Source organism: Sphaeramia orbicularis, chromosome 12, assembly GCF_902148855.1.
Source record: "Sphaeramia orbicularis chromosome 12, fSphaOr1.1, whole genome shotgun sequence".
In the NCBI taxonomy this organism is placed as follows: Eukaryota; Metazoa; Chordata; class Actinopteri; order Kurtiformes; family Apogonidae; genus Sphaeramia; species Sphaeramia orbicularis.
In genome coordinates, this window is record NC_043968.1 from 43,721,486 (window position 1) to 43,744,874 (window position 23,389).

Below are 23,389 nucleotides of genomic sequence, written 5' to 3' on the forward strand. Positions count from 1 at the left end.
CCGGTGGAGGAAGCAGCTCCTGGGGCATCATTCAATGGACAGATTACACATGTATCTAATGGCAATTAAAAAGAAAATGGCTGGCCTGTTGCCATAGAGATGATATGTTAAATGTGTGGTGGATGAGCGGAGGCGAGAGGTAGCAGCATATGAAACAAAAAGAGAGAGATAAAAGGGAAAATAATTAGACAGAAATCAACTAATGCTCAGTCTGAGCCTTTTGTCCAGATGCATTTGCATTTATGTAATAATCTGTACAAAGGTTGTTCACTTAAGTCATTCAAGTCACCTTCTTCCCGTCTCCTCATCTTGACTCTCACTACTTGTCTCTTTTATTCCCTCCTCCTGCACAGTCCATCTGTACAAGTGCGACGCCCAGCGTGGAAGCTGTGGTTTGTGTCTGAAGGCAGACCCACTGTTTGGGTGTGTTTGGTGTAAGGGAGAGAACCGCTGCACACTCAAGCAACACTGCCCCCACCCTGAGAACCAGTGGCTGGAGCACAATGGCATCAACAGCAAGTGCACCCACCCACGCATCACACAGGTGAGACACAAACTTGGACACGCTTGAATCACTGGGTATGTGCTGCCTGTGCATACAGTACATACTATTCATGAAAGCACTTACAAGCAATGCTGTTTCTGATGGAAGTGTCGGTCAGCTAAAAGGACATACTTACAATCTTTAATTACACATTTGCTGATGGAAACATATGTTTCACCTCAGAGACAATGAGGTAGTGGATTGTTTCAACATAATAGCAGTCTGAGTCATCATCCTCTATACCGTCTGACAGCCTATATGAAGCACAGTACATTTTATACTTTCATCACTGCCAATGCATTCCAGTCTACTGAAACTGTATTATAATAATATACTAGAATCGCAATTACAGCACATATATGAATTACTATTGTTAGGTGTCGTCTCGAAAATGTAAGTAATTTGAACATTTTACTGAGTTTTTTTCTCTGTTGCTTTCTAATCTAATGCTCACAGTCCATGGAAGACCCACAGAGAGAAAAATAATCCCCATTCTTAGTAGTTATCAATCAGCTCAGCACAGATGCAGACGCAACCCCTCACTTAACCTCACGTGTTCCTGAAACCCATCGACACGGTGTGAGGCAAATAGACTTGACCTTTGTGAGACAGATAGAAGGGGCAATAGCAGAGGGGAAAGTGGGGTCACTGAGATGAAGGATATGAGAGGATACAAAGGAAAGATGGATGGAAAGATGCCCAGATGAAGAGAGAGTAGGATGGATTAGGTTTATGTGAAAGAGAGGTAGTGACTGATGATTCACAATCGAGTCACAGGCTGAAGGGGTGGCAGAAGACCCCCACCACCCCTGTTCTCCCTCCCCTTTTTCCCATGATGGATATAAAAGTCCTCTCTGCATTCTTTTTCTGAGTGTGTGTGCAGAGGGGATGGACTAAAGATGAAGGGATGAAGCGACGTGTAGATGAAAGAAGACAGAGAGGGGAATCCCTTTGGTGTCCTGGGGAGAGAGGGTTTGAAGGAAGAGAGCGAAGAGCAATACAGGAATGGAAGGACGTAATCCCTTTCTTGACTTTCCAGTAAATGCATGCTGACTCTGCTGAGTTACAAAGTGGTGTTTAAGTTCTTATGTATTTGGTGAAATAAAAGTGGATTGTCAGATTGAAGTGAAAACTAGAGCTGCAATCAACTCAAACAAAGGTACAAGACATAAACTCTTGGAATCTTTGGAGACTCTGCCTCCAAAGCAATGGACTGACCTCCTCTGCTTCCTACTGATAACCTAAGCCGTTTGTTTTTATTCTGGCAAAACCCAATCAATCACCTTTGAGGAAGGTGATGGAGGGTTTTTTTTGTCCCGTGTACAGTATGGATTAGGGAGATTCACTTTATCATTCCTGTTTGTCTTCAACCCAAGCAGTTGATTTATTCTCAGAGATGAGCCCTGTATTTCTCCTTACATCCCTGAGGCTGCAGGAGGACATATTGCAGCCTTCTCACGTCCCCCATAAAAACTGTCAGTGGTTGAGGAGTGAGGACTTTTCCAAGACGACTAGAGGCCCTAATGCATTCTAATACGCTTCATTATAATGACATCTCCGATCAACAATATGAGAGAGAGACTTACAGGGAAAGATGAAAAAAGAAAAGGAGAGAGAGAAGTGATTAAGTGTTTGCCTCTATCCAACCGTCAATTATCTTGTCAAAGTCACAAATCTAATCAACGCCTCATTGCGTCTCTCCCCCTCTCCTTGCTTCATTCTTTAGCTCCTTCCTTCTCCTTCGCTGTTTCTCTTTAAGTCTTTCTCCTACTCCATCCTCCACATTTGCTAATAAAAAGAGAGGCATGATGCGTTGTGTGCAATCTTCTTAATTGCATGTATTGTGTCCCACTCCCAGAAGGCTCTTTTTTTCATTAAGATATCAGCAGGGAGCTTTATTAATCAGAGACGTTGAACCATACTGTCTGACAATATCTTGCAAGACAAGTGTCGTGCATGACCTGGCTTGAGATTCTTGCAGTTATTTGATGAGCTTATTCCTCAGCTTGTTCAATTCGTTTTAGTCCACTACTTTCAAAATAATCAAAGGGTTAAATCACAACCATTTCAAGTAACATGAATATTATCACAGTGCAGCATAGTGCACATGAAAAAAAACATGGATAGCCTTGAGCCATAAGATAATCTTTCATTGGCTTACCACTGTACCTGTGATCACACCAGGGGGTCTCGCTGTCAACTATAAACTGAGTGCAGAAACAGTGAGTCCAGACGATGAGAGTGAAAATCCTCAGGATCATTATTTTTCAGGAGGATGGTGACACAGCACCATTAAAGCTGGGCTCCTGCCTACAGCATGGAGGAGTTCTGTTTGGCAGAGATGGATAGTAGCAGACTATTTTGTGTCTGTCTCTAACATCCATCCATCTGGGCTGGCCTGATGATGTGTATTGTACACACACACACACACACACACACAGGCCAAAAAAGTCATTGTATGAGTAAAGTGTTGATGGATGTTGAAACTGCCTCATCAACAATGAGGGATGTTCTTTATAAATCACTGTGATTACTGCTAAATTGTCATCCCATGCCAGGGTTTAAGTTAATCTTATGTAATGTGTTAGGGATGTGAGTGAACAGGACTGAGAAATGACAATCCTTTGACCCAGAGTCTTGACCCCTGAGCTGTCACTGAATCAGTCGTTTTGTCATTTATTGTGTCTTTTCTACAGCCCACTATGCCACTGACTGATAGTTAGTGTCAGCTTAATACTCAACACCTGCCCCCAAGAAAAATAAATTATATCAAAAAGTTTTTATTTTAATGTGTTTGTCATTTCTCTTGGTTTTGCAAAGGGCTTTTGTCAGTAAGTCTGATTGACTGAACACTAAACCGCATACAACGGGGGAAGCTACTTATAAGTGTGGCTGCTAAGCTTCAGTAGGAGCTTATATATAATATAATTTAAAATTCTTTCCTTCATTGTTTATGTCATTATAGCTGATGCTGAAACTATTATACCCTGTATCATATGCCTGTGTGCTGGAGTCAAGACCGTGTAAAATCATACCTCCAGAATCATCAATGCAGATTCTCATTTCCACAGATCACCCCACTGAGGGGCCCCAGGGAGGGTGGCACACTGGTAACTATTCGTGGAGAGAACCTGGGGCTGGAGTTCAGAGAGATCCAGGGCAACGTAAAGGTGGCTGAAGTGGAATGCACCCCTATACGTGAAGGCTACATCCCTGCTGAACAGTGAGTCATTCTTCAATTAAATCACTTTTGATACAGTAATGTTTGTAACATTCAGTAATAAATGTTTTCATCTTCATCAAGTCTTTCTCATTTTATGTTCCTGCTACAGTATGTATAATATAATGCAGAAGCAAATTAATAGTAACCTCATGGTAAAACTACTATATTCTATGCTAACTGAAAATTGTTGTAGTTGCTTTCAATCAAATTGTGCCTTTTTCCTATGAATATAAGCTCAAGGTACAGTCCATGAACATGCAGCAGAACTGAGTCACTATTATTGCTCTTACTTAATTCTATAATCCCAGTGAAAAGAAGTGTCTCGCCCTAAAGGGGACAGGACACTTGAGTCATATAAAGACATAGCACAACGTTACCCGTGTTATTAACACCACAGGGCCTTTACGAATCAGCCTGAAGATCAGGTCATGAGTCAGTGTGCTCACCTCAGGGTGTTCGTGGGTATGGATGTGTGCTGAGGAATAAGACAGAAAGGGAATCAGTAGACGCATAATAGGAGAATGATAGGTAAACTAATCCCAAACTGGCTTAATCTGTAGATTAAAAGAAATTTGATCTTAAACCATTCTTATGAACAGCACAAGAGACTGTATGTGTACCGCTGTGGGAACCCAAGCCAAGCCCTCCCTCTGTTTTTGTCAATAAACACACACACAGACACACAATCCTATAATCATTTCAGAAAGTTCAGGGGTTACTTTCATTGACATTTAAGTTTGATACAGTGCTTTGGTTCCTTGCAGGTGCTGTCCATCAAATTATTTTAAACTAGTTTAAAGTTGGCTTATCAACAGACCCAGTGCTTCTTCTGCTAAGAAAGGAAGTTGTGTGCCAGCACTTTCTAAGCAAATGCTGACCTAGCAGAAAAGGTAACTGTATTTTAGGTCATATGAAAATGATAGAGCCTTTTACTTTTTCTTCCACGAGTTAGCAATATGGAGGAGGTGGAAGTCACGCCAAATAACACATTATTTTATTAAGCTTTTAGCATACAGTAGGTTCAGGTTAATTCGTGTTACATAAGCTGCTTTTTGCATTTTATGGCAAAATGCTGAAGGGTTTTCCAGGGTTTTTGCAAAGACATTTTTATCTGAGAATGTACGGTGTGTGTGGTTATATTCTGCACACGAGTGCTTTTCTATATTCTGTTTCACACTGATGCTCTCTGTGTTTGCAGGATTGTGTGTGAGATGGGCAGAGCAGAGACAAGTCAGTACACTGGGTATGTGCAGGTGTGTGTAGGGGTCGGAGAGTGCAGACCAGAATTTATGGCCAAGTCCTCAAAGTACTACTACTTTGTGGTGAGTACTGCTACTTTTTGCAAGGTTTCAAAGTCTGTACATAGGACACTATCCAGTTCTAGATTTGATCACTCTGGAATTTGTTATTTTGTATAGTTAAGTCAAAGTTTTAAAAGGCAAAAATCAGAAAAAGGCCTAAAAACCTCATCCCACTATATGAAGAACTGTGATTGGCTTAAATCTGTCATCACAGACACCAATTAAAAACAGAGCCAAGATGTTTCTGGCCAGACTACCTGAAATACAATCAGCTGAAAGGCTGTTGTGAAATATTTGTCCAGTGCTTTAATGATTCTATATTATGGTTTAATTACACACCCTATTTAACCCCAGTGATGATGGGACATATGGAGGATCCTGCATATGTCATCTGTACATGTTAGCACTTTACTGGTTGTTGGTCTATGCTCTCACCTACTGTGTTATACTATTCATACACGATATTTTCTGTGTATATTTGGCTGTGATCTGACACAGTGTTTTTCTCACCAAGAGTCTCCCTCTCAGCAGTTCTCTCATGCATGTACAGTATCAGTGAGACATGACTGGCAGCCACTAATGAGCACAGAATAAGAAATAAACACTGATGGTTATAGACACACTTTTCTGACGTGAACATATGAACACACACGTTTCACACACACTTGCTGTGTTGAATATTGTACAAAATCAATCAGCATCACTCAGCTACAGTGTGTCCTGCCACGTTATGTAATAAACCTGCAGCTAAACCTGCAGATGTTGCTGTAGTTTTTTATGCAGTGTTATCATTTTTACAGCTATTCATTAATTTGTGAGAGCAAAGTTTTTTTTTTTCTTTTCACACAATATGACAGTATGAATGTTTGTAGCACAGTTTATACACTATACATACATGTGCAGGCACAAAATATACCATACTTAACCATCCAAAAGCTTTTTACATGAGACTATTCCTTGTGGAACTCACAACTTACAGTACAGGCCAAAAGTTTGGACACACCTTCTCATTCTTCACATTTTCTTTATTTTCATGACTATTTTCATTGTAGATCCTCACTGAAGGCATCAAAACTATGAATGAACATATATGGAATTATGTACTTAACAAAAAAGTGTGAAATAACTGAAAACATCTCTTATATTCTAGTCTCTTCAAAGTAGCCACCCTTAGCTCTGATGACTGCTTTGCACACTCTTGGCATTCTCTTGATGAGCTTCCAGAGGTAGTCACCTGAAATGGTTTCCCAACAGTCTTGAAGAAGTTCCCAGAGATGCTTAGCACTTGTTGGTCCTTTTGCCTTCACTCTGCGGTCCAGCTCAACCAAACCATCTCGGTTGGGTTCAAGTCCGGTGACTGTGGAGGCCAGGTCATCTGGCGCAGCACTCCATCACTCTCCTTCTTGGTCAGATATCCCTTACACAGCCTGGAGGTGTGTTTGGGGTCATTGTCCTGTTGAAAAATAAATGATGGTCCAACTAAACGCAAACCGGATGGAATGGCATGTCGCTGCACGATGCTGTGGTAGCCATGCTGCTTCAGGTTGCCTTTAATCTTGAATAAATCCCCAACAGTGTCACCAGCAAAGCACCCCCACACCATCACACCTCCTCCTCCATGCTTCACGGTGGGAACCAGGCATGTAGCATCCATCCGTTCACCTTTTCTGCGTTGCACAAAGACATGGCGGTTGGATCCAAAGATCTGAAATTTGGACTCATCAGACCAAAGCACAGATTTCCGCTGGTCTAAGGTCCATACCTTGTGTTTCTTGGCCCAAATAAATCTCTTGTGTTTGTTGCCTCTCCTTAGCAGTGGTTTCCTAGCAGCTGTTTGACCATGAAGGCCTGATTCACGCAGTCTCCTCTTAACAGTTGTTGTAGAGATGTGTCTGCTGCTAGAGCTCTGTGTGGCATTCATCTGGTCTTTAATCTGAGCTGCTGTTAATTTGCGATTTCTGAGGCTGGTGACTCGCATGAACTTATCTTCAGCATCAGAGGTGACTCTTGGTCTTCCTTTCCTGGGGCGGTCCTCATGTGAGCCAGTTTCGTTGGAGCGCTTGATGGTTTTTGCGACTGCACTTGGGGACACATTCAAAGCTTTTGCAATTTTCCGGACTGACTGACCTTCATTTCTTAAAGTAATGATGGCCACTCATTTCTCTTTACTTAGCTGATTGGTTCTCGCCATAATATGTATTCTAACAGTTGTCCAGTAGGGCTGTCAGCTGTGCATCAACCTGACTTCTGCACAACACAACTGATGGTCCCAACCCCATCAATAAGGCAAGAAATTCCACGAAGTAACCCTGATGAGGCACACCTGTGAAGTGGAAACCATTTCAGGTGACTACCTCTGGAAGCTCATCAAGAGAATGCCAAGAGTGTGCAAAGCAGTCATCAGAGCTAAGGGTGGCTACTTTGAAGAAACTAGAATATAAGAGATGTTGTCAGTTATTTCACACTTTTTTGGTAAGTACATAATTCCACATGTGTTCATTCATAGTTTTGATGCCTTCAGTGAGGCTCTACAATGAAAATAGTCATGAAAATAAAGAAAATGCGAAGAATGAGAAGGTGTGTCCAAACTTTTGGCCTGTACTGTATGTAATAAACAGGTAAACAAAAACAAATTAAATATTGAATAACCAGAAAGAGTGACTTTTACAGGGGTATGAATGATTAGTATGCATAATATAATGTACATTAAGTACTATGTGCTTAAATAAAATGTACGTCTTTGTTTATTCTAAATATTTCCGACTACATTTTGCACAAATTCTAAATCAATCATTCACACATCTATTTGCAGAAAGTGACAACTATTCAAAATAATACAAAAATATGACTCTTCTACTACACTATTCTACACTATATACTAATGTTTTGTTAAATTAGTATTAAGTGGAATTAGCCCAATTTTCAGTCACAGCTTTTATGTGTCTTGGCATGCTCTCCACCAGTCTTTCACATTGCTGTTGGGTGCTTTATGCCACTCCTGGCACAAAAATGCAAGCAGCTCGCTTTTGTTTGATGGCTTGTGACCATCCATCTTACTCTTGATCGCCTTCCAATTAAACTCTATCCAGTTCAGCTTTAATGACATTATGTAATGCATGGAGTGGGTACAAGAAAAAGTGCTGAGTGGCAGGGAAATAAATAAAAGTAACTTTTGGGCAAATTATAACAGCAGACAATTGTTGACAAATATGTGCTGACAGAGTCCAAGACAATGCCACTTAAATGATGATGGGATTAGATGAGGTTAAGGAGGGTAGAGTTCAGAGTTCAGATGTTTGATGGCACAGGGAGCTGAAACTGTCTCTTAACAGGTGATTCTCAGATTCTGAGAATCTGAGTGAATACAGTCCACTAGATGGATGAGAGGGGTGTTGGATGTTTTGTCTCCTGTTCGGGCAGTGTTTGTTATCAATGTCCTGCATTGCTGGTAGTTTGATACTAATGATGTGCTGTCCTGACCTTGTGCTGGAGGCCTTTCCTTTCTGAGACCATACAGCTGCCCAAGGTTTTTAATCGACTTTAGATCTGGGAATTTGGAGTTGTCTCTTAATTTCTCTCAAAGCCATACACCGCTGGGTGATTTATTCTTACAACAAATCTGTCAGGAAAAAGTGTAATAAAATGTCTTGTAAATAAGATAAATTAATATTTCCAGATAACTTAAATACACTGTAGAAAATGTTAAAATCTGTTACACATTTTCAGAAATACCTGCTCACTAAGAATTGTTCTAATTTTAACCAACATTATTTTTTATTTTTTGTTAATATATTCATCCTCTTAAGGTTAACCTTTGAGCTTTTCATCTCAGATACCAAGAATTTTAGGCATTAAACCCGGCCGAGGACCAGTCTCAGGTGGAACCATCGTCAACATCACTGGCAGCCACCTGGACGCTGGAAGCAACGTGTCTATCATGTTCAAGGATCAGCCCTGCACATATCTGAGGTGAGTGGAGAATGAGCCAGTGCTACGCTGCCAATCACTTTAGAACAGTCAATCAAAAACTCAGTTAAAGCGAGTGCGACTCCAGATGCAGAGAGTAAACCTCTATACAAGATCTGACCTTGGCCTATTTAACCACTATAATCAACACATTGATTACATGTCCAAGATTTTTAAAATTAATAATCCTGATTCTAGATTTTTTGTAGTTGGTATTGTATAATTAATTTTGATTGGTAGATTATTGGAAAAGATTTAGGATTGTGAAATTTGAAGGTCAGCCCCTTAACAGTGATTAATGCCCAATTCCAGTCAGTCAGTTAACTATCCATCCATGTCTATTTTATAAACCAATGAACCATCTTGAATACCAAATGGATATGTATTTTTGATTTATTAAATTATCTGCTCTAAACACAGTGATTAATCACTTGAGAGATGTCTGAGTATCTAGAGAATATTTGATTAATATCTGTATTTGGTGACTGTACTGTGTGTAGTATATTTTGCTCCATTTGGTCATGGTTTTTGGTCCATTAGATGCCGGATGGACTCGTTCTGTAATAATAGTATAAATTTGTCCACTCATCACTTTAGGAGAGGAGGCTTGTGGCTTACTTGTCGAACCCACGCTTCCTTGCATGGCTATGGGAACGTACCTGTGTCTGTAAGCATAGACAAGGCCCACCTCCAGAAAGACCTCCGGTTTGAGTATGTAGAGGATCCCACCATCACCAAGATAGAGCCTGAGTGGAGCATCTACAGGTATGGAAGAAGGGTGTTGTTTCCAAAATGGGGTCAGTGGTGACTTTCGAATCAACAAAACCAATGATATTGTAGATCATCACAAAGCATACATTTTGGACTTTTCCTTAAATCTTGTTGTCATCATTTTCCTACAGTGGATATACCCCAGTGACAGTGACGGGAACTAATCTGGACATTATTCAGACACCACTCATTAGAGCCAAATACAACAGCCACGAGACACTTAATGTAAGTAAATGCACCACAAAAAATTATCTTGATAAAACAAATTGTCTTGTTGTTTATGTTTTTTAGACTTTGGTTGCACCTTTATATTGGATGTGCTAGCAATTACAGATTGTATAGTATTTTATTTTTTCTTTTCCTTCTTTTTCTTTGTTTTAAACAAGCACATCTATGTGTCCTCTTGTGAATTTTTTGTGTCACATAATTATTAATTTTTTTCTTTGTTAGAAGCAAATAAATTAGGTTACAAAAGTTACAAAGTGAAAACCATCTCTCCCATGACCAGTATTCCTCACTTTCCTTAAGTAGCCCAGAAGGAGTCAGACAGCAAATGTCAAAGTGATTTTTTTTTTTTCTTTTTTCAGTACACGACATCAGTGCCATGTCTAGGTAAATAGGTCAAGGAAAAGAAATCAGGACACCAAATGGGCATAGCGAGAATCAAACAGGTTCTAATTGGATTAAAAGAGAATGATGTAACTCCTCTCTATACCTATGCAACAAGAGTTTGACAGTCTTGTCACTGAACTAAAAACCTCAGAGACTGACCCTTATCAAATTCTTCTACCCTCTATTCACCCTGTTTACCCAGGGGAGGACAGATAAAGCCACACAAGGGTGTCTGTGATCTGATTGTAAGAGGAGGGAGAAACAATGATGGTAATGCTATCTTCATGGTCCATTTGAGCCGGAGCTTGCACCACATTTAACATCTGTGCTCCTATGTGATTAGCCTGTACCAGGCGCCGTGTCTGAAGACGGTGTACAGGCAGCTTGTACTTGAACCAACATAAATTAAATGTGGTGACAAATTATTTGTCCCATGATTTATTTCTTGCACATCTGTAAACAGTTTCCTAAAGGGGGAGAACAGAAATAATGAATATCTAGACCACTCTCTGGTGCAGTGGGAGATCTGTGCTGAGGTACAATTTTGCTACCTGCCTACAGCAGTGTAGGATTCATGACAGTGATGTCCTGAAGACGTTGCAGGACTTGTCAGGTTTGATGTTCAAGAAGCCAATTAAAGTGACAGACTGTGTTTGTAGAGGCTGAATGACAGAGGTTACTGTAGAAATATAAAATTTCTGTGAATAACGCAGTAACATCTGTACATAAGATCCATGCCAGTGGCTGATTTGTCAGTACCATGACAGAGAAGAATGGGGATATTACAAGGATATTGAGGGGTGTGTGGCATGACAATGACAGATCGGGTTATTGTTACATGCTATTGCTTATAAGAATGCCTTAAAGATGTACCTGAAGAATGAAAAAAGAAATACGTAAAGAATTCAAAAGAAATCACTTGTCAAAAGAGAAAGCAGTGGAAAGATAAGGAACAAAAAATAAAGTTTACTGAGTCACAGAAAGAAGATGTACAGTACTGTAAGAAGTGCTGTAATTTAGCAGTGAAGTGGTACAGAGAAAAGATGACTGAGAGAATAAGTGTCAAAGAGTGAAGAGAAGATCACAGAAGAATAACGGGGCAGGGGATAAAGAAGTGATGAGAGGTTGGGGGTGTCTCTGAGGGTAATGAAGGAATGTGAGAACCTAGTTATCACTCCTGCATCTTCACACATCAAAGCCTGATTGTGGTAGGACTGCACATACTCGATAACTGCACCTCATTTGGTGGCTTCCTTTGAGGAAAATACTCCAACAGGTTCTTTGCAGTTCAGAAATGGATGTGTTTCAGTGGGCTTACTTAAGTATAAACCAGTGCATAAAAGATTTACAATAATAAGTCTTGATGGGTTGGCTTGGCGTACAGTGAAGTAGAAACATATATTAGTGGCAGACATCAAAGTGCTGCTATGGTTACAGATAATTTAAATTCTAGGTGTAATTTAACACAAAATTATGTATAGAACATGGGCTGCTATCTTGTGGTGTCTATGAAGATAATGCATGGAATGTCATATATGTTTTTTTTAATATGCAAGGACATTTTTCTTCCATTTAATTTGTTGAGCAGAAAATACAGTACATGCATTTGTATGCATTCACAAATAGATCCACTCTTTGTGTCCTGTGTGTTTGTATTCAGTTGTGTCAGGTTCTAAGTGCCACATCCATGCTGTGCCAGGCACCAGAGCTGCCCATTAGCTTAGCCAGGAAACAAGAGGTACCTGAGAGACCGGATGAGTTTGGCTTCAAACTGGATGATGTACAGGCTTTGATGGCCCTCAACAGCACCAACTTTATTTACTACCCAAATCCTGAGTTTGAGCCTCTCAGTGTGTCGGGGGTGCTGGAGCTTAAACCTGGATCACCCATCATACTAAAGGTAAGAAAATGGATAACGCTCACCGATATTTACTTACAATGAAATATCATATATTGATAAAGACGAGGGATGCACCAATACCACTTTTTTCCAGACCGAGTAAAAGTACAAGTACTTACATTTGAGTACTTGCCGTTACCGAGTACCGATATGAGTACTTAATTATACCATTACAGTTCTTAATTGCTTTTGAAAATGTGCTTTATTGTCGTTGTCATTAGTCTGACTGGAACAAAGTTCTGCTACTGACATTTAATGCGTTGGAATGGACGTTTCTCAATTAATCCACCAGGGGGCGTCGCTCTGAATTAACCATTCTGGCCGAATACCACAAAGAAAAGTAACGTTTTTTGAGAAGAAGAAAATCAGTAATAATAAACATGGAAACGACAGAGGTAACACTATTGTGGATACTAATGTCGATATTGATATTGATGATGGTAATTGTCATAAATATGTCAGTAGTTTTTCACTAACTCACACAGTCGCTCTTTGAAAAGATCCTCTACCTCCATGGTTCATGGTGGTATTCTCCGTCTGGGTACTCATCCGCAAACACCTGGAAAACGGATGGAATGTACGCAGAGGACGGACAGAACGCTCCATCCGTATCCATCTGTGTCTTTAACGCTACTTGCAGTCAGCATTACTTTTGTCACCGTCATTTGTTTTGAAAAGTCTCCACACTCTTCACACTCCCCACACATTACTCATCCGCTGTGTGCCTGCTGCACTTAACTGTGAATGTCACGCTGCCATAAGTGGAATTGGTGCAGTTGTATTGGAGTACTTTTACGAGTACAAGTACACCCGATTGGTATCGGACCGATATCCAATACTGCTATCGGTGCATTCCTAATAAAGACAATATGACCAAAATCCTATGTTATATGTATATGTATGTATGGTATGTGTATGGGAAAGTGAGGGAGTGTGCATGGAGAATGTTAGATTGGATGTGTGAACGATTTTAGAGTAACTGTTTGATTGATGTGACACATATGTAACCTTCTTCTGTTCTAACTTATTAATTGGTCTCGTAATTTACATACACCAAACTCTGTCAGTATTTATTTATTTTTAACCATCAACCTGTCCAGGGGACTACAGGTGTAAATTAACACTTGCGCTATAACCTGGCAGTAAGCATCTCTCTTCTGACTGTGTAGGTCAATGTATTGTTGTGCACTGTCCTTGTACAAATAAAGGCATACCATACCATACTATACCATACCATACTATACTATACTATACTATACTATACTATACTATACCATAATTTTCAGTGTAATCTAAAGCTTTCAAATAACCCTGCTTTATTTCATTGCATTTATTTTTTTTAAGATGTTTTCTTTTTTATCTTCTTTACAAAACAAAACCAAGAAACAAAACTAACTTTCATTCAGAATGTCAGCTTTAATGTTTCTAATAATAACTAAAGCATCATTGCATTTACCCACAAATACGCAAATATTTGGTAGTCATGTAAGTTTTCATAGCAATGAAAACATTTTAAAGTTTTGTTGGTCTTATTGCTCTGGTTTCAATATTTTAACAGTTTTAACATACTCAACCCTACACTTTAATATGATTAAGTGTACTGGGCGTATACACTCTACAGATAGAATATACAGCACATGTACAGGCAGCTCTGGCTCAGGGGGTATGGCAGGTCCTCCACAAATCAAAGGCTTGGTGGTTCAAGCCCCAGCTCCTCCCCATAAGCTGAAGTGTTCTTGAGCAAGACATTGAATTCCAAATTACCCCAGAGACTGCGACAAATTGTAAAGCACTCGGTACCACTAAGGTTGAAAAAGTCCTTTTACCAACACATTATGTATACCTATTACATATTTGTGTAATTTGACCGCCACAAACACTCCTGCAGGGGCGGAACTTCCTTCCACCAACCAACAGTGGAAACGGAAAGCTGAACTACACAGTCCTGATTGGCGATAAGCCCTGCATGTTAACAGTGTCAGAGACCCAGCTGCTCTGCGAGTCGCCCAACCTGACAGGTCGACACAAGGTCCTGGTAAGTAACCTGGCACAAGCACACAAAACTAGACGGAGACACACGAGAGAAAAGCGGACTTTGGCGAAAAATGCAGACAGACAAACAAATCGATTGATATTATGACAGACAGAGAGACATTCCTTGTGTTGCTTACTTCTTCCATCTCCTGTCCATTTCCAGACTGACTATAGGTCTAATCCAATCAGTCGTGTGGTTCCTGTTACTTCCCACAAGCAGACAACAGACAAACAAATAAGCCTTCAATAAGAAGAATTAGGGACAAAGCAAACTCAATAAAGATTCCATTTGTGGTTTAAAGATGACCACTTTGAACTAGGGCACTTCCTGATGTTACCACCTGGACACACAGCCTTAGAGAGGCATAGACACATTACTGTAAAACAATTAGTATATGCACAAATACAGCAGTATGTACACTCTGAAACTGGAAATTCAAATCATTATCTGTCTGTCTGGGATCTGAGATTTTATGGACAAAGAAAAGCTTTACAGACAAAGATCATTTAGTGATAAAATTCTGCTATGGTTTATAAAATATTTGTACACGTTTGTTAGGTGATTGCCATTTTATAAAGCTTTTCTGATTAAATGAAAAGGACTTACTGCTTTTTTGTAGAACAGATATTTAAACAAAGCTTGTCTTTGATTATATTTTTGGTACATGGAGCAGCAAGGTGTTAGGTATCACTGCATCATACAATGTTTGCTTTACTTTATAAAAAATTTAATGAAACAAACTCTGTATTTATACGAATAATATTCTTCATTCTCATCCTTTCTCAAGGCTCGTGTTGGTGGCATTGAGTTTTCCCCAGGCGTGGTCCACATCACATCTGACAGCCCCCTCAGCAGCACTGCCATCATTGGCATTGCTGCAGCCGGGGCTCTGCTCATCCTTTTTATTGTGGTGGTCCTCATTGCCTACAAACGCAAGTCTCGTGAGAGCGACCTGACACTGAAGCGTCTTCAGATGCAGATGGACAACCTTGAGTCACGTGTGGCGCTGGAGTGCAAAGAGGGTAAGAGGGGGTAATTGGTTATAGTAGTAATGTACTTATTTTGGATCCTTCTTCCTGACTTATTTTGATGTTTTGGCTTTGAATTACACCTGTAAAGATCTAGAACTGTTTTCGTTGTGACTTCCAAACAATTTTTTTTTTTTTATATTTAACATTACCCAAGTGATTTATCACTATTTATTATAATACTATCCTCATCATAATGCATTTTGAAAACTAAAGATAAAGTGACTTTTTCAGCAAAATATATCATTAACTGAGCAAGTTAAATATTAAAAATAAGTCTCTACATCCTCTGTCATTAGTCAAACTATAAGGGTTTTCACTGGTAAATCAGTGTTGCAGAAGATGACATGTTCACTACAGAGTCTCTCAACATCCAGATGGGTCATATCTGATGACCATATAAAGCTGAGGAACTGTCTTTACCTGAATTATTTACATGCATTGTGGTTCACAAGGTATTGAACATTTTAGATCTGTAGATGCTTTCAGTCACAGTCAGCTGTTTAGGTCCATGTGGGTTAAACACACAACATGATTTCAGAGATTAGTGTTATTCGTCATTGTAAAGTTATTTCAGCAGGTTTACATTCTAAAAGATGACTATGCATTTTGTGATTTTTTAGGTTGATCAAATATGAAACAGAAATAGAAATACACTTTATTCTGGTATTCAGTATTTCTCTTGCAATGGTTGTGAAGTCAGTAAATCATCCTATCCGGTGATTCCCCTTCAGTTCAGTTTCATTTGATCTGTACCTATACTATGCGAGATCATAAGTGTCAAATACTGTTTTTCACTGTTTTATAAAATAATTGGGTTGAATTCCTTCTTCAGCTTTTGCAGAGCTGCAGACAGACATCCATGAGCTAACAAGTGATCTGGATGGAGCAGGAATCCCCTTCCTAGATTACAGAACCTACACCATGAGAGTCCTCTTTCCTGGCATCGAGGAACATCCTGTTCTTAAAGACTTGGAGGTAGGATAGTTCCTCAAGTTAGCAAAAACAGCATTCTGTTAAAACAAGTAAGCAAAAGCTATCACATCTGTGGTTTTCCTGTAAATTTAGTGATCATCCAACTACACAGTACAACTGCAGATACCTGTTCTTTAGTCTCTATTAAATAATGTAATTAGCCTCATTTAAAAAGACAGCAAAATAAGCAAGCAAATTAACAATGTAGTGGGTCACAGTAGGTGAAATTGACGCTGATGTTGTTTGTGTTTCTGTCTGGTAAACAAAAGCCTTTTGACGGCTGACAAGAACACTTTTTCAAAAACAAACATGGCAGCCCTCAAATGGAGAGCACGCTCTCATTAATGACTTCAGCTGTATGAGACACTGGACTGTTTTCTCTCACCACCTCAAAAACAAATTAAAAGTCAATCAGAGAGAAAAAAGCAAAAGGAAAAAAATCAAGTCATTTATCCCCACCGGTGACATTGATAGACAGCCATAATTGAGCAAGTCGTCTTGTCCTATTAAGAGAATGATGGACCCCCATTTCACTGCCCTCAGGGTTGGCCACTCCATGCCTGATGAGAATTTCCCAGTAATAAGCAATATTAATTATGTTTTAATTGGTATAAATGTTGAACTGTATGAGGAGTATAATGTGAAATAGGAGCCTAATGAAAAAGCAGCAGGCTTGTCTTATGCGGTTGATGGCCACTTAATTGTTATTGATGTGTCAGAGAATTCCGAGCTGAGTTTTTAACTGTGGGATGTAGACAGCCTGAAATAAAAAAGATGATGGAAACTGTTTAGTTTTATACTGAAATAATAGTAAGTTTGTTCAAGGCTTAAATGTTTAATAACATTCCAAGTGTTGAGTCAAAGTGAAATTTAATGTAGAAAGATATTAAAACACACTGTGACACATGTCAGCTCAATAGAGCTGTTTCTTGACATTTTATTTGTTCCTTTTAACTGTTAAGGTTTATTCTTAGCAGTCGAGAACACTTCCTTTTCCTCTACCTTCTTACCAATTCTTAACCCCATTTTGCTTTCTGCTTTTGTATTCATATCTTATACTGTATTTTCTTCTCTCTCCAATAGAAATGACTCTGTTTTAACTGTTCCATACTATATTTTCTATGTAACCTAAATGACTTAATTATTACTGGCTTTACTGTTCACATTTGGTGTAGTTTAAGACAGTTCATTATTAATTATCTCTCCATAATTCAGAGGAAAATGCCAAAAAGTTGTAGCTGTGGTGTAGAATATATTTGTTGAATTAGTAAAAGGTTAGTGCCCACAGTTCAAAAATTGCATGAACATGAAAATGATAGCTTGTGAGTAAACATAATCCTGTACTTATAAGAATTTGCCCAGATTTCTAGTTGTTCTTGTAATCGCACATTCATAGATACTGTACATGCATAAAAGAGCCACTAACATTTCAAGCACACATGCAAACACACAAACACATCTTGTCAAGCTGCATGAAATTAGACCTGGAACTTAACAATAGCTCCCAGCAGATTACAGGGTGTTCCTGAAGGAAGGAGCAGAAAGAGAGAACATATGCTGGTTGACAGCTGCATTAGGTCCAAAGAGATTCTATCTTACCAAGTGCTCTTGACAGATAAAAAAAAATACATAATCTCCATAGGTACAATTTATTTTAAAAATGAGAAAGAAAAGCATCTGTAGCATGTTACTTGCTATAAATAGTGCTGGGACAATCTGGTCTCAGACGAGAGGAATTCACAACACTGCACTCTCTTTCAACTTGCATTAGTATGAAACACAGCACCATCAAAGTAATAAACAATATTCCCTTCAGAGGCTTACAGTTCCTCTGCCTTTTTTCTCTACCTTTAGACAAAACAACAAGGTAGAAAATGTTAAACTCCTCATCTGCCTAGATGTTGCCACCTCTGTCATATTTTTCTTGCCATCATTATGTATGAGGGTGAATGTATTGACTGATAATTGGACCGTTACATGATAATACAGTACATCCAGCCTAGCCTAAAAAATAATTAGATGTAACTATACTGTGCGTGTTAACCTAATGTACTTCATCTTCAGTCAGTTTAAAGATGAAAATATTCAATCCAGTAGGGAGGCAGAATCTGCAATGCTGCATTTCATTAAACTATGCTATTAGGTCTGTATGCCACTGCCTTGAGTGTGTCACACTGTATCTGCTTTTTTTTCCCCTCCTCTTGTTATTTTTAATGTGTTTCAGTCAAGTGAGTTTTTCTTCTGCTTCTTCACAGGTGCCAGGTTACCGCCAGGAGCAAGTTGAAAAGGGGCTGAAGCTTTTTGGCCAGCTCATTAACAACAAGGTCTACCTGCTGTGTTTTATTCGTACTTTGGAGGCGCAGCGTGGTTTCTCCATGAGGGACCGTGGCAATGTGGCCTCACTTATCATGACTGTACTGCAGAGCAAGTTGGAGTATGCCACTGATGTCCTAAAGCACTTGCTATCTGACCTCATAGACCGCAATCTTGAGAGCAAGAACCATCCCAAGCTGCTGCTTCGCAGGTGAGGTACAGGCACATGAAAGGGAGAGTAAAATTTACTTCTATCACTAGAAGTAAATGCTCACAGCTGCACAGCTGGGAGTGACCTTTTGGAGGTAGTAGATTCACTGCCTACCATACACCAGGAAGGAACTGTCCAACCCAATGAATTGAACTTATACACTCTGATAAACAGTGAGAGAAGTGCATTTTTAACAAAACAAACTTCAACCATTTTTATTCCTTCCTTATCTCTATCTCATATCCACTGTACTGTTCAAACATTAAGACAAAAAAGAAAAAAACAACATATTTTTAAACTTGGGGTTGAATTGTTCTTGGGCCCCAAACTACAATGTGTGCATGGTAAAGGGTGAAGATATGTGAGATCCATCTAGGATTGGATGTGGTTATCAGTGTTCCCCACAGTATCTGTGACACATTTGGATTAACTCCTTTGACCTTGGATTGCTGGTTCTGTGTCAGAGACATCACAGTGCATTGCCATGCATATCATTAGCAAAATAATTATGATTAATTAGCAGTGAATTTAGTTCTAAATAGTTTAAAAGGGAAAAAAATAGCTAAAAAAAAACGAAAAAAAAAAAATACAAAGTGAGGCTGTGATTGTTTCACTTATAAGCTTCCTCTGTATTTGGAATCAAAGCCTTGATGGTATGCACAAAAACACAACCCTCTGTCATTTGGGTCTGTGCCCGCAGTGTTGAGTAAATGTGATGATTGTGGTTACTGGCATATATCATCTTTCACACAGTAGGTGTGTGTGTGTGGGCATGTGTATACGTTGATACACTTAGTAGTATGTTGTTTTGCTTGAGGGTCATTAGTCAAGTCTTGACACCTCCAAATGATCTGACAGGCTTTTCACAAATTAATTTGTCTGTCTCATTTCAATTAAAATTCTTACTCTACCTCGGGCAAAAACTCATCCCTGCCAGTAAAAGCAAACAGAACACATTACACGCATATATCATGCATTAGGGGCTGAAATGAATTCTGTTGTTCATATTGTGCAGAAGACGGTGGTCATTTTCACATCATGAAAGCCTGTTAAAACTCTATGTGGTGATGCAGGGAGAGATTAATGCTGTCTGGGCAGGAGGCATGATTAATTGCAGCCAGAGCTCACCAAGCTGTGGTGCAGGAAATAAACAATGGAGTAACCACTGATCCTGGCAGTAGATACAACATAAGAGATGGTGTGTGCAGCAGAGACAGGGAGAGGCACTCAAGGACAATGGAGACACTTAAAGCTGTGTCACCAGGAGAGGAAGGTTGACTACTGGGGCATGCAGACAGGTACTGAGATCAGCTCTTTGATCACCTGTCACCATAGCCTTGTATGTGCTGTGTGTAGATATCGTTTATTTATCTCTTGTCAGTGTGAGGTTATTGTAAAAGCAGATGAAAGATCGCAAAGACCAACATTTCTACAAGTAGCGTTCATATATAACATACTTTCTTTCAGTCCTTCTCTTTCTCTCTCCTTGTCATTAAGGGAGTGAGAGAGAAAGGAAGGCCTAAGGAAACCAAATCACATTCAGCCAGATCTGGTGGGAGAGCACATGTTTACAAGAAATGCATGCCTAGTTTGATTGCCAATTTGTCATACACGTCATTGTGATGGGCAGTGATCAGATTGTCTTCATCTCTCATCCTCCTCCGATGCGCTTATTAGTCCTTCAACACCCCAGCATGCATTTCAGATGTGAGGAGACTTTGTGAGCAAGCTACGCCACCCCACAGTGTGGGCTGACTGGCGTGTCCTTGGGTAACAGCTGAAAATAGCCCAAACACACAGGCACACGCCTGTGAAAATGTAGCTAATATCTAGTCTAGAAAAGATGGCACCCCTCCCTGCCTTTGTCTCTCTCCTTAAGTTCTTCTGTATTTGTTGCCTTTACTCTGTTTGCTCATTTTCTTCGTCCTCACCAACAGTTTCTTTGGGCTTAGTCTCCATTGCTCTCTGCTCAGTTTGTTTTCAGTTCGGATGCTTGCACCACTTTTGTTGCACCGGCACTATCTTTCTCTCTGTTTCTTTCTAACGCTCACTTTCTCGATCTATAGTCCCCCTCTATCTCCTTTCTTGTTCCCCCTCCCCCATTTTCTTGATTGCTAAATCAATGCTTAAAGTGCGTGAGCAGGGTGTCTCTGGCACAGCATCTGAGCACGGCTACCCACTGCCTCCTCTTCCAAGAAATCTGTGTGTGTGTATGTTCTGTCCACACACAAACACCCATCCTTCCATCTGTCCCATCTCAACCTGTGCTGAAGCACAACCACCAAGCAAACTAACTAACGAGAGCCTTCCACAACCATCTGTCGCATTCCTTGCTGTATTCTCCTACTTTAACTCTTCTCTTCACTCCATTCCTCCATCTCTTTTCTGTTTTCTCTCCATGCAGAGTTTGACAAGCTTTTCTGTCGCCTTCAAATTGGCTGCACTTGACGCGTCAAAATAGCAGTTTTGATTTTGGTCAAAAGAGGAAAACCCAGTATGTTCTTGTCTTCATCACAACCAATTTTTGGCTCTAGTATGAATAGAGAATCATCACACAGAGCATAAGGGCCTCTGTGTTTACCTGTAAATATAATGTCTGTCTTTGCAAATGATTTATAATTGTGTGTGCACAGTGTGTATGTGTATTGCTGAGTTTGTGCCAGCAGCTAGCCACTGTGAGATTGTTTGACACATATGATGACCAGTCTTCCTTGCTAAGAGCCAGAGTGGGAAATGAAAACAATTAGTGGCTTCAAGCTGGGGTGTTTTAACATTTAAAAAAAAAGAAAAAAAAAAGGGCAGGACTCACAGGTTCAGATTACAAAGTGTCAGTACTCCCTCTAATCTTTATGCTGCAACATAATGTAGTATTTAATATTGGTCTTTAGACATCTATAATGACTAGAACTGAGTTATAAAATTTGTTATGAATGTGTACATTACCTTGTGTGTAAATGGTGGTGAAAACAACTCCATTGATCTGATGTGTTTTACTAATATTTAGATTATGAGAATCCTAAAAATTTAAATTATGTACTATATAAAGTCATCGCAGAGTATGAGAACATCTATTTTAATATTCACGCTAAAATTAGTTTTATGCTTTTATCTTGTGGTCCAAGATGAGGTTACCATCAAATGAACAGGGGGTCTGTTCAAGTAGAGTTTTCCAGGAAGCACAAAGTGTCCATTTTACTGGCATCTGTTCCTAACCAAAGTGTGACAAAGTACAGCTCCATTCACCCTCTCTTGGTAATCAGGGGCAACTAAGCACAGCCAGGTTCCCTCTGTTCTAGATCATTCGCAGTACCCACTGCCCCTTTGACTGTCTGCCAAATAGGCCTGACCATGCCAACATGCCATGGCACATTTCAATGCACGAACCCACACATAGGTTTGGCTGTGTTCTATATAACAGGTGAGGAGAGGTTTGGCGAACACTTTTTAAGAGTTGTAATACCAAACGTTAATGTTAGATCTTAAAGCAGCTCCTTCGGAGTGCCATTTTTATCCTTGTTCCCCATAGACTGAGCTATGATTGAGAATGAGCATAAGCAAACTGATGGGGCTGTGCCAAGACTTCTTATTACTGCGGGGCTGGCACCCGCTGCCAGAAACATGCACAGACACACACAATAAATACAAGTCAGCACGCATGGTAATTTCTGAATACATACGCAGTGGGATTAATTTGTCCTTTTTGCACGGTAGCCTTAAAACAGCCGCTCACTTGTCTACTCACACAGGCAGGCACAAAAAATATCTGTTGGAATGAGTAAGGAAAAGGAAGTTAAAAGAGAAGAAATGGAAGGCCAGACTCAGCCAAGCCATTTTTTGTCATTCTTTTTGTCAATTTCCTTTTAAACTGCTCCCTCCCTCCTTTTTCCTATGTGCACCTCCTTCTTTCTCCATGCTCCTTTCATCCCTTTGATAGATGGGCTACATTTGTAGAAATGGAGAGGATTTGGAAGTGTGTATGATTACAGGATTCAGGATGGGGCAACCAGAAGGAGGGAGAAAGACAGCGAGGACACATGAAAGAAAAGATGAAAAGTGACCTTGTTGACCCTTGGATCTGTGGACTGAGCGGGGGGGGGGGGGCAGCGGAATAAAAGTGTGGGCACAGTGAGAGGCAGGAAGTTAATCCTCCCCAGGTGTTTTGCCAGTGTTGGTGGGGGGTGCCAGGCCATCCCATTGGCACAGTGGACATTGTGCCCCCCTCAGTGCCTCTGAGTGGAGCCCCTTTAAGAGGCTGTTTGAATGGTGAAGGGTGGGAGGGCTGCAGGTGGCAGCCGAAAGGCTTGGACAAAACCTATGCGCCACACACACCAACACAATGGGCACTAATCCTGAAATATTGATGCCTATGGTAGTTGCTCATTGAAAGCAGAGGGAGGGGTATACGGTTGTGTGTTTTTGAGGTGTTCCTGACAGATTACCCACACACCCCTGCTGCTGGCCAAGAAGGTTGCTGTCAAAGGATATCCGATCTTCGCCTCTCCTCTTTCTC

General features: G+C 40.0%; 1 protein-coding gene across 1 annotated transcript in view; it reads left to right on the top strand.

Moving 5' to 3' along the window:
- plxna4 (plexin A4) overlaps positions 1 to 23,389 on the top strand; it is a 231,693-nt gene that overhangs the window by 181,211 nt on the left and 27,093 nt on the right. The window contains exons 12-22 of the mRNA XM_030149424.1: positions 354 to 544; positions 3,616 to 3,767; positions 4,966 to 5,089; positions 8,901 to 9,037; positions 9,632 to 9,799; positions 9,937 to 10,030; positions 12,078 to 12,317; positions 14,206 to 14,352; positions 15,140 to 15,374; positions 16,216 to 16,358; positions 18,611 to 18,879. Coding sequence (XP_030005284.1) covers positions 354 to 544; positions 3,616 to 3,767; positions 4,966 to 5,089; positions 8,901 to 9,037; positions 9,632 to 9,799; positions 9,937 to 10,030; positions 12,078 to 12,317; positions 14,206 to 14,352; positions 15,140 to 15,374; positions 16,216 to 16,358; positions 18,611 to 18,879 — 1,900 coding nt within the window. The remainder of the gene's footprint in view (positions 1 to 353; positions 545 to 3,615; positions 3,768 to 4,965; positions 5,090 to 8,900; positions 9,038 to 9,631; positions 9,800 to 9,936; positions 10,031 to 12,077; positions 12,318 to 14,205; positions 14,353 to 15,139; positions 15,375 to 16,215; positions 16,359 to 18,610; positions 18,880 to 23,389) is intronic.